This window comes from Zingiber officinale, chromosome 9B (assembly GCF_018446385.1).
Source record: "Zingiber officinale cultivar Zhangliang chromosome 9B, Zo_v1.1, whole genome shotgun sequence".
NCBI classification, from domain to species: domain Eukaryota; kingdom Viridiplantae; phylum Streptophyta; class Magnoliopsida; order Zingiberales; family Zingiberaceae; genus Zingiber; species Zingiber officinale.
Window position 1 is genome coordinate 76,973,397 of NC_056003.1, and position 12,365 is coordinate 76,985,761.

General features: G+C 34.8%; 1 protein-coding gene across 1 annotated transcript; it reads left to right on the forward strand.

The window, feature by feature from the left end:
- The first annotated feature begins 9,885 nt into the window (after positions 1-9,885).
- On the forward strand, positions 9,886-11,073 carry LOC122023072 (proteasome subunit alpha type-5-like). The gene is made up of 4 exons (XM_042581165.1): positions 9,886-9,902; positions 9,993-10,095; positions 10,258-10,323; positions 10,697-11,073. The coding sequence occupies exons 1-4, from the start codon at positions 9,886-9,888 to the stop codon at positions 10,787-10,789; spliced, it is 279 nt and encodes a 92-aa protein (XP_042437099.1). The 3' UTR covers positions 10,790-11,073.
- Positions 11,074-12,365: the final 1,292 nt, after the last annotated feature.

Here is a 12,365-nt window from a genome sequence, read left to right on the forward strand (position 1 = left end):
GAAATTATTCAACTTGAAGGCCAAATATAGTTGGAGTGATAAAAGTTTCACTGACCTACTCAGTTTGTTAGGAGAAATACTTCCAGATGACAATAAATTGCCTTTATCTCTGTATGATGCAAAGAAAAGCTTATCTGCATTAGGGATGGATTATGTAAAAATTCACGCTTGTCCTAATGATTGTATCTTATACCGGAAGGAGTATGAGGATTTAACTAATTGCCCTACTTGCGGGATGTCAAGGTGGAAGTTGGGAAAAAAAATATGATAAATGAAGGAATTCCTGCCAAGGTTTTGTGGTACTTCCCCCCTATTCCAAGATTTCAAAGAATGTTTCGGAATAAAGAGATATCTAAGGAGTTGACTTGGCATGCCGAAAAAAGACTTTGTGATGGATATTTACGCCATCCAGCTGATACACCTTCTTGGAAAATAGTTGATCGCAAATGGCCAGATTTTGGTATTGAGGCAAGAAATCTTAGATTGGCTATATCAGCTGATGGGATGAATCCTCATGGTTTAATGAGTTCTGCATATAGTTGTTGGCCAGTTTTAATGATTACTTATAATCTTCCTCCATGGTTGTGTATGAAGAGAAAATTTATGATGCTCACATTGTTAATTTCTGGTCCCAAACAGCCGGGAAATGATATTGATGTTTACTTAGCACCTCTAATTGATGACTTAAAATGCTTATGGGATATAGGTGTCGAAGCATATGATGCATATCGCCAAGAAACTTTTATGCTTAGGGCTATCTTATTATGGACGATCAATGATTTTCCTGCATATGGGAACATGTCAGGATGCATTGTGAAAGGATATCATGCATGTCCTATTTGTGGTGAAGATACCTATTCAACAAGGTTGAAGCATAGTAGGAAAATGTCTTATACAGGTCATAGAAGGTTTCTACCTGCAACTCATCCTTATCGAAGGCAACGGAAGGCATTTAATGGGAACCAAGAATTTAACCCTGCTCCAAAACCATTAAGTGGCGATGAAGTTTTTGAAAGAGTTGAAAGAATTAATTGTCATTGGGGAAAAATGAGTAGAAAGTCTCAGTCGAATGATGATGTAAAATCATGCTGGAAAAAAAATCAATTTTCTTTGAACTTCAGTATTGGAAACATCTATACATTCGACATGTTCTTGATGTGATGCACATTGAAAAGAATATTTGTGAAAGTCTTATCGGAACGTTACTTGATATTCCAGGAAAAACAAAGGATGGAGTAGCAGCGAGATTAGACCTTTTGGAAATGAATGTCAAGACAGATTTGGCACCAAGGATGGGGGAGAAGAAAACATTTTTGCCAGCAGCCTGTTATACACTTAGTAAGGATGAGAAAAGGAAAATTTTGAATTCTTTGTTTGGAATACAACTTCCATCATGTTACTCATCTAATGTTAAAAACCTCGTGTCGTTGAAGGACTTAAAACTTATTGGCCTTAAGTCACACGACTACCACGCTTTAATGCAACAATTGCTTCCTGTGGCGATACGTGGTGTTTTGCCTAAACATGTTAGAGACACTATCACTCGCTTGTGTTTCTTCTTCAATGTGTTATGTAATAAAGTGATAGATGTTTCAAGGATGGATGATATGCAAAGAGAGATTGTGACAATATTGTGTTTACTTGAAAAGTATTTCCCCCCTTCATTTTTTGATATAATGATTCATTTAAGTGTTCATCTTGTGCGGGAGGTGAAACTGTGTGGACCGATTTGGTATAGGTATATGTATCCATTTGAAAGATACATGAAGATTTTGAAAGGTTATGTGCGAAATCGCAATCGACCTGAAGGGTGTATGGCTGAATCTTATATTGCTGAAGAGGCTGTTGAATTTTGCTCAGACTATCTGTCTAGTGTGCACACAATTGGGATCCCATCAAGTCATCGACAAATAGAACTTACTAAGCCTTTATCAGGTGCAGTAGTCTACTCCACTACTCACGATGAGTTGACGCAAGCACATCGTTATGTATTGGCAAATGATGCTTTGAGATTGATCTCTATATCGAGTAATGTATCTAACTTATTAATATTTTAATGTGGTTTGCTTACATTCTGTTGGTTTATTTATACCAAATAATTTGATTAGGGAACACATGACGTATTTGAATGCAAGATTTCCTCGTAAGGCTAAGTCCAAGAAGTGGTTACAAGATGAGCATAATCGAACGTTTATTACTTGGTTGCGTGATCGTGTAAGTTTCTTTAGTATTACATATTGGCATACATTCATTTTCATATTTATGCATAATTAAAAATTTATTGCATAAAAAATTTAGGTTGCTGATGTAGTTGACCATTCCACTCATCAAGTTTCAGAAAGATTGATGTGGATAGCTCGCGGGCCTAACAAGCAAGTACTAAAATACTCTAGCTATTTGATTGATGGGGTTACTTATGCTACAAAAGAGCGTGATGCTATACGAGTTGTTCAAAACTCCGGAGTCAGCTTAGTTGCAAAGACAATGCAAGTTGCAAGTGCAAAGGATAAAAATCCTATTGTGTCAGATATGGTTTTTTATGGAGTTATAGAAGAAATATGGGTAGTTGATTACCATAAATTTCAACTTCCAATGTTTAAATGTAATTGGGTGGAGCATAATAACGGCATTAAAGTAGATGATCTTGGTTTCACATTGGTAAACCTCAATAGACTTGGATTCAAATCTGACGCTTTTATCCTGGCAAGCCAAGCAAAGCAAGTATTTTACATTGAAGATCCTGAAGATCCTTTATGGAGTGTTGTACTTGCAACACCAAACAGAGACTACTTTGAATACCTAAAGGGCGAAGAGTTAGAGGACACTGCTATCCACTATCAATGTTTTAGTAGGGGGTTACCATCAATGGATATTGACGGAGAAGATGATAATGAACCACCATGTATTCGTGAAGACTGTGATGGAAGTTGGATTGACAATATTTAATTGCTGAATTTTTGCTTTTGAATATAAGTGTGTAAACAATTTACCTATGAGGATGAATTTGTGGACAATATTAATATGTTATATTCCTCACTTTAATTCGAATCAGATATGTTGTGATGTTATTGCAAGTTTCTGCTTTTATCTTTTATTTTTTTTCATACTGTTGTGAATTTGTTGGTGTAAATATATCATCTTGCTGTGAGTTTATGCATGTTTCTAACTAAACTTATGTTGATCAGTCTAAGTTGTTACAGATCAATGGATTCTACTAGAAAGAGTAAGAGAATAGGGCAACTTGCAAAGTTGGACAAGGGTAAAGAAGTCATTACAGTTGCCCGTGAAGAGAGTTGCGAGGGTGATAAAGTGTTGGATTCCAAAGACACTATCTCCTCAAGAACTTCTAGAGGTCGCACACAGTTGGATAAGATTACAAAGCAAAGAATGCAAGGTATTAGAAATGAGGTGTCATTCAATAATTTTGGACAACCGATAGGACCAGCTGCTGTAGCCATGCAAAGTTACATTGGTGTCTTGGCTCGGCAAAAGGTTAATATTAAATACAAGACATGGAAGCAAGTCCCAATTGCTGTCAAAGAATTAATATGGGAATCAGTCAATGTAAGCAAGTTAGCATGTTTTAACAATTATAATATTTCACTACTAATGATAGATATATTTTATGTTTGTCTTAATTAATCTTATTAATGTTTTCCACTTATTTGATGTACAGTTGATTTATAATGTTGACTCAAAGTGGAAAAAGGGATGTTTGAGGTCTGCAAACAGTAAGTGGAGGCAATACAAGACCCATCTCACCCAAAAATTTATTTTAAGCAGGCGTGACAAACTTGAGGAGTTGAATGAGCCACCTGTTGGCTTTGAAATTACAAGAGAAGATTGGCGTGCGTTTGTCATTAGTCGCATTTCTGAAGATTTCATTGTAAGATTCTAAATTTTTTCTTTTGAAACTATTCGATCATAATTCATTATGTATTATTCAAATTTGATATGTCGCCTGTTTGAAATAACTAGAAACTCAGTGATCAACAAAAAGAGCGAAGGAAAAAAAATAGATATCCTCATCGACTCTCACGCAAAGGGTATGCACGCTTTGCTGAAGAAATTGTAAGTATTTTTAAAATATATTTCCTCTAAGAACCCTCTAATTGATTCACATTAAATTATTTCACATTTGTTATTTGATTTTTCTTTGTTGTAGGGGACTGAATTATGTGATGATAATGACATCAATAGAGCTATTATGTGGAAGAAAGGACGCGCCAACAAAGGAGGAGAGTTTGAAGGTGAAGATTTGGTGGACACAGTACACAAGATTGTAAGTAAATTTTCATGTTCTTCTGATAATGACTTCAATATATCTTCTAGTTTTCGAGAGTAAAGTTGCATGCATGCATACCCTTTGCGTGAGCAAGCCAAGGCAAGCAGTGCAATGAGGAGTTTAACAACCATTCCTTGCATAGCTTGAATTCTCAGTACTAGAGCATGTATTGAGGAAGTAAATGGTGAATGAATGCATTGAGAGCTTAGAGGTGACGGGTTTATATAGAACAGATGTGGATTTACTAGGTATCTAGGTTTGAAATGTTCTTACTTGGAGAAGAGATCAAGTCGAAAAGTCTATTACATGCAGTGGTTTCCTTTTGCTGCAATCAATTAATGGTGAATGCATTGAGAACTTAGAGGTGATAGCTAGAGTTTCTATAGAACAGATGCAGATAAATCAACCAGGTTTGAAACGTTCTTGGCAGTAAGCAATTTGTAAGCTTCAGTAACCCAAGGGCCAGTAAAGTTGTTCCCCAGACCACTGCTCTGAAGCTTCTATTATGTTTTCCCACTTGATTGGTGACAAATAAAGCTCCTTGTCTCCTTGAGCATTCTCTTTGTGTTGTTTTAGTTTGAATTAAAGCATAAGATTCATGATTCGGAACTTGAGAGGTTGGGAACAACTTTACTTTTGATTATTCTTTCCTGCAACTCCAGACAATTAGCTTCAATTATGTGGTGGTCCTCTCTTTATGGGTTTGTGTAGTGAAAATTTATTAAAATTTTGTCATTTTATTAAACTTGTAGTCAATTGCTCAATCAAATATGTGCCTTTTTTAGAACTGTGCAGAAGTAAATATATGATTGAATGCCAAAAAAGGAAAAAATATTTCAAAGTCAACTTCATATTTGTTCAATATGACTTACTAAGCACTTGACTTGAGCTATCACGGGAAGAACCGGCCTGGACATCAGTATTTTTTAAACCAATATTGCATATCCTTGGTAATTATCCTTGGTAAAGTACTGATAATTCTTTTTAATGTTGCATTACAGGATGAATATATACAGCAAAAGAGGGAGGGTAAGCTGCAATGCGAAGGAGCAAAAGAGGATATTCTTACCAAGGCACTTGAAACTCAGGAATATTCTGGGCGTGTCCGGGGTATCGGAGGTCATATCAACCCAACAATCTATTTCAATGTTGGTAGAACAAGGAAGAAATATGATGTTACCCTAGATATAATCGCTGAGCATAAAAGGGAGCTGAAGGAGGCGAAGATGCAAATTTTAGAACAAGATGTACGCATCCAAAAACTTGAAGCATTAATGCATAAAAGGGGTGCATGGGACAATTCAATTGATGACAAAGGCAGTTGCTCGGTGAAGTTTCATCAGAAGAATATTGAAGAAGATGACGTACAGATTGTGGGTAAAGACGAAGTTTTACAGGTAAAATACAAGTTATAGTGATATTCATTATTATTATAGCATTATAAACTAAATATAATCAACATGTTTTTTTTAATATTTTAGGGTCAATCAGTTGCATTGACATTGGAATCTTGCTCAAATATTGTTGCATATGGTACAATTGTTTGTTTCAATGGCATGGAAAAAATGCTTCATGGTATTCCATTTCCCAAGAATTGCATTCGAGTCTCCATTGATCAAGCAGTGGACAAATCCGCTCCTTTGCCATATCCAATTCCAAGTGAATGTGAAGTAATTGGTGATGCCATAGGAACTGTTGTGGCTTGGCCTGAACAGCAGATTGTGAAGCAAGATGAGGTATATGAGATATTATATTTCTAATTATATTGTCACTTTATTATTATATTTCTAATTATATTGCCACTTTATTATTATTCAACCTAGCTATCTAACTTGTTTATATTTGAAATTATTAGAAGCCTAGAAGGAAGAAGTTTGAACGAAAAAAATCAAAACCTACTTTGTCAACAAGTGTCCCAAGAGCATTACATATGTTATATTGTTACAGTAAGCATGCTCTAGATGGAGGAAAATGTATATCAATGTGCTTAGATAATGAAGTGTTTGATGAAGATTGTGAACTTTTTCTTGACCTTGAGGACATCAATTCTTTGTATCATTTGGAGTCAATTTCAGGAAATTTGATCGTTGCCTACATATGGTAAGTAAGTTTATTTAAGCAATTTCAACAACTTTTTCATCACATGTTTGCTTCCCAATTTTAGCAACTTATTATGGTTTATTGTTACAATTTCACCAACTTATTATGAGTGATCATTATTTTTTAATCCACATGATTGTTTTGTATCTAAATTTTATTATTTAGTATCTAAATATTATTTTCTCGGTTGCAACTGCATTGCTTTACTTATGCTGGGAAATTACTGCATTGCTTTATGTTTGCTGGGAAATTCTAATATCTAGCAAGACAGAAAATCCCTGATTTGAACTGCAAGAAGTTTACTAATATTGTTGTGTGAACAAGTTTACTCTTGAAAAATTCAACTTCTAGTAATTTTCTCATACCATGTTATTCTCATTAAGTTAATAGTTCATCATTTCTATTGAGAGGTTTACTAATATCAATTGATGTGGTACACTTTACATAAATATAGCTCATTCATTTTCAACCGGCCCTTAATGTTTGCCTTCTGCCATTTGTTCTTCTAGACAGGAAGTACTTTGCTCATATCTTTTTTCTTGTATATTTTTAAGTATCTTAAATGTGCTTGTCCTCAAGAAATAAAAGAATTTGCATGTATACATTTCTGGTATGTTTAATATGCAAGACTGTTCATAGTAAGTTCTCATGTATGGATGTTACTATCATCAGCCATAACTTAGTGTTATGAGTGATCATTATTTTTTCCAACTTATTATGAGTGTTTTGTATCTAAATTTTATTATTTAGTATCTAAATATTTTTTTCTTTGCAATGATAGGTGTCTGTATAAAAAGATGGTGAAAGATACCAAGACAAAGAAATTCAGATTTATGAATCCTCACAAACTCCCATATCTGGCAAAAACGGCACAAGACAAATCAGTTAAGCTTGAAACCCTGAATCAAAGGGCAACTCTTTTAGCAGATAAGCTGACAAGTGCATCAACAGATCAACTAGTGTTAGTGCCATGTAATGTCGGGTAAGCAAGAAGTAAAACATCACTTTCAATTGCTTCCTTTCGATAATTTATTCAATTTTATGATCTAATCCTATGTATTTGCCTAGTTTCCATTGGAATCTTAGTGTTATTGAACCTTACAAGGATGCTATTTACCTGCTGGATTCCCTAAGTTGCCGCATTCGCGATGATGATTCAAAATACGTAATGGAAATGTGAGTTCAGATTTCTTTTAGTAAATATTTATTATAATAAAAATCTTATTTAACAAATATTCTTAACGTATGAAGGGCCTTAAAATTGTTTAATTCAACCAAGGGAAGGAAAGGTAGGAAAAATGTTAAGTGGGAAGTAGTTAAGGTATGTGTACTTTTGTTTAACATATATTGTAATGTGTATAATTTTCATTAATAATTTGACTCTAATTACTATATATAGGCTCCTCAACAACCGGATGCGAAACAATGTGGTTTTTTTGTGATGCGATTTATGAGAGAAATTATTGAAGAAGTTGAGACTATTGAGAGAGATTCGCTGCAATCAATAGTAACATTATTTAGCTTATCTCAAATTATTTGACATAAACTATTTAAAATTGCAAAGTGATCAGTGTTGATTATTTTTTCCATTAACATAAATTGTGTATGCTCACAGTTCACAAAAATAGGGTACTCTCGTGAACAAATTGATGAGGTTCGGTCCGAGTTGGCGGAGTGCATACAAGATCATATTTATGAATAGGTATGGAATGATAGTTGCCATAATTCTATTTAGATTTAAGTTCATGGAATGGTGGTTTTTTTTGGTGGAATCATAGTTAATGCCAATTTTTTTGATGCAGTGCATAGTTACCAGATCGACCTTGAGCAGTTGACCCCAAAGAAAAGTTGTCACTGAAGTTTAAAAACTTGTGAAAATTTTTAGTGAATGATGATGTTTTGTGAATGATGATGTTTTGGAAAAATTGTCACTTAGGTGAAAGGATGTTTTCTGGATTAATATGCAAGTACAAAGCACTGTATTATATGTTATTCTGTAAAGTTACATCAGTGTAAATTATCTAGTTTCTTTATCTAGCTTTTGTTCCACTATTGGGTTTGTTTTTCTAATAATTACTCGTGCAGCAAAATACTGAGCAAGAAGTCGTAGATCTTATAATCAGGTAAAGTAGAAAAAGTTAACTACTTCATTATGCTTTCATCTTAGTATTTGTATATTTGATTTGTCTTCTTTGAACCAACTTCAAGTCAAAAAGCCAGATCCTCTAGATAGCTGTTAAAAATAAGGTATTATTTGGTTTGTCGATGATCTTAATATTTGGTAATATTTGGTCTTTGATGCTCACGACAGAGTTCCAACGCTGCATGATTACCTTGTTCAAGCAGATTGCTCGCTGCCTCAGTAGCTCGCATTTTCAGGTTTGTTTCATCATTGATATTCCTTCTTTTTAGTGTTCTATATTAAAAGGAAATACTAACTGTCGATGAGATTGTTATCCTCTTGCTTGAACATGAACCAAAGTATATAAATTTGACCTTTTGATCTGAAAGTATAAAAAAAAGTTAATTGGATACTAGTTTTTTTTTTTTTTTGCAGTTGCATTTGTTGTATTTTCATATGTTTCTCAGTGAACTTCTAAACAATTCTTTTTTCATTAATTTATTAAGGCTTATTATAAGTTTCAGTTTGATGGTGCAAATTGTTTTCTTTTGTAATCCATCTGTTTCTTCTTTGGTTTAGGAAAGTTGAAGTGAATCCCTTGATAGCTGTTTCATAGGTTTGTTCCATTATTTTCCAGTACGTACTGGAATCACTATCAATAGCCCTCAAGGACTGTTTACAACCTTGCAATCAAATTAATTGGACTTATAATCTAATGTATGGTCATCTGGAGCATGAATATTGGAGGATTCATGAATGACTCTTCGGATGATGAATGTATGTCATTTAATATTGGTTCATGTATTTATTTAGATACATCTTGAGTATTCCTATAAATACCCTATGTATTTAACAATTCAAAGATGAAGAAAATCAGAAGTAGTTGAACACTAACACTTGGACGCCAACATTTTTGAGTTGGCGCCTAGATTTGACCATCTAACAGACACGGCTAAAGGATCAACTTCTATGAACACCCTTAATAACTTATACAGATATTTGTGAACAATTAGGTTGGTGGCTATCATTTATCCTCCCTTTTTGTTGTTTTTTCCATGTACCCAATGCAGCTTTCATTTCAAAGGTTCCAAGCTGATGAACAAGGATGGGTGGACACAATCCTTTTGATAATATTTTATTTCCTCAATAAGCTACAGTGTCTGAAGTGCTAAAATGTATAAAATTTTCACGTTAAACCCTCCTATTAGGGAACTGATTTTATTGTCCTAGTGGGTTGTTTACTACTATTAACATAATCTTCCTGTGTCCTAAACGATTCTTCCCAGAGATCACTCTTTAGGAGATACAAATATTCTAGTGCATATGTATTATTGTGCTGGACCTTTTCGTATGTTAATGTTTCTGCTCGATATTACAAATGTCAGAAGTTATCTGGTAAAATCTGAAGTCTCTCCTACACAGTCTCTGCTATGTAGTCCTGTATTTCAATGTTTTGCTTCAAATGTTACATGCTATAAATTGCAGGTACTATACCGATCCATCTGGCACATTCTGGCAATGCAATGCAAAAGCAATAGGATCTGGATCCGAAGGAGCTGATAGTTCTCTTCAAGAGCAATACAACAAGGTAGCTACTATGGCAATTTTAGATATACATGGCTGTGCAAGGCAAATTTGCTTTGACGGCAGCCTTCTCTATTGTGGCTACTTAGATCTATAGTAATTTTCTGTTTGTGGTATTGTGGTGGCGGTGATGAGAATAATTTCATGAGGGCGCTTGTTTATCCAGGACCTGTCCCTTCTGGAAGCTGAAACTATAGCTCTTTCCATCCTGAAACAAGTCATGGAAGAAAAGGTATATTTCTTGTGGTTTTTCTGTATCTACCTGCTTTAGAAGATAGATAAAGCATCCCTGTTATCAAACCTGGATTAGGTTCATTCAGGCTCCTGGTTAATGAATTATTACTTGGTCTATTTGGATAAACTAATCGGGTGTGCTTAGATGTTTACTTCTAAATCATATAAACACTGCATTTAAATATGATAAAGAGAGAATACACTATTCAATCTGGTACCAGCTGACCTGAATGTATGTTTTGGGTACTTTTGTATTAGACGGGTAAATTGGACTGATGCTTAAGGATCCAGTTCTAGGGTTTCATTTTGTTTTACATAAATTGCAGAGTATTGCAACTTTTACATTGCTAATTACTCATTTGCATTAACAGGTAACCCCTAATAATGTTGACATTGCAAAGGTGGCTCCTACTTACCATCTATATACACCTGCCGAGGTTAAAGATGTCATTTCTCGCCTTTGATCGGCAAGGCCATTTATCTTGTTATCTGCGTTTCTTCGTACTTCATACTACTTGCTAGATTGCTGTTTAATTGTGCTGGATGCTGTGACCTTATTGTGTTCTGGTTGCTTATCCACTGAACCATATTCCGTTCAAAGAAGTTTAGTAATGTCATCTGCAATTTCTCTAAAAGTTTTATTCCCTTGGAGTCTATGCTGTGAAATTATAATATGTCATCTCTCATTTTTCACATTCGCAGTGAAACAATTAATAGCTCACAAAAAATAGCTGAAGGTTGAATTTTAGTTTGCAAGTGTCTTGTACTTTGACTGGTTCCAGAATTTTGCTCTCAGGGTAGTTCACATTTTTATTGTTTTTTAAAGAAATTTGATATGGACAACTTTCTTGGGGGCCTTTGCTAATATTTTACCTCATTTACTGGATGTTTTTCAATTTTCACCAATGTAACCAATGTAACAGGAGACTTGGAGAAGAAATACTACAAGTGTTCAAGTCAATGTCACATTTAAATGCGGTATTGTTGGATATTGTTGGAGAATTGCTAGTCCAGTTTATGCGGAGAACATTGTGAACGAGGAAGTGGACTGTTTAACTAGCCCTTTTTGGTTCTCATACCTCAAAGAGGTTGAGGGTATTAGGGTTTAGGGTTATGTTAGGTTGTTGATTGTGTTATGCGAATATTCTATGAATCTATCTATTAAATTATTATGCTACAGAAAGAACAACCTGAAACTATTGCCGAAATTATGCCCATTAATAATTAATCTATGCAATACTGCATACAAGATGATATTATCTTGGTCTAAGAGCTGTGCACTTCTTCAGCTGACTGAAATGAGATGCAAGGATGTGATGGCGAAGGTAGATATAGACGGAAAAGCTCATGCTAAGTTGAATTTGTACTTCATCTAAGATACTTCAAATGAGGCTGGGATACTAGAGATTTGAGCAACTGCTCATGGGTTCCATCACGTAGGCTTTGTTCCAAATATTTATGGAATGGCAAATGGACTTTTAGCTTTCCAGCTTCTAGGGTCCTATAGGAAGCCTTTGAACCCAAGATCTGGAAAACTCCTGTTTCTGTCGATCCTTATGGACCGAGCAGAGTATAGAATTAAGGAAGATTTTGCTTGTAGAATTGGAATGGAGAAAGGCGCTCTTTCACCGATTACAAAATGATCGGTTAGTAACACATTGATGTGGGCAATCAACTTAATAGGAGTGTTGCTCAACACATCGATAATGATAAGTGGAGGTACGCCATACAACCTTTTGCTTCCCATTTGTCATTGCCATTATAGGCCTTCCACACGAAGTAACATTTGGACAACTTTACAATCTCATGCGAATTACTAGACGCAATGACTCATTGTTCCTTCGGCTGCGAAGTCTACTAGTCGTAGCATAAACAAAAGGGTTACGACAAATGTAGAATGAATAAAAAAAAAACAACATCAAGTATTACATTGTGCCTGGCTACAAGAAGACCGGGGCCGCAAAATCCAATAAAGACAGGTCAAACATCAAGTAGCATTTTGTAACTTATTCCTCTTAGGTTATATGCTTGGTTAATATA

Bases quoted from the DNA above. Each gene is read 5' to 3' on its own strand.
- LOC122023072 (XM_042581165.1), top strand. The intron at 10,096-10,257 runs GTAGCTACTATG...TTGTTTATCCAG, and splicing joins TTCAAGAGCAATACAACAAG to GACCTGTCCCTTCTGGAAGC. The intron at 10,324-10,696 runs GTATATTTCTTG...TTGCATTAACAG, and splicing joins AACAAGTCATGGAAGAAAAG to GTAACCCCTAATAATGTTGA.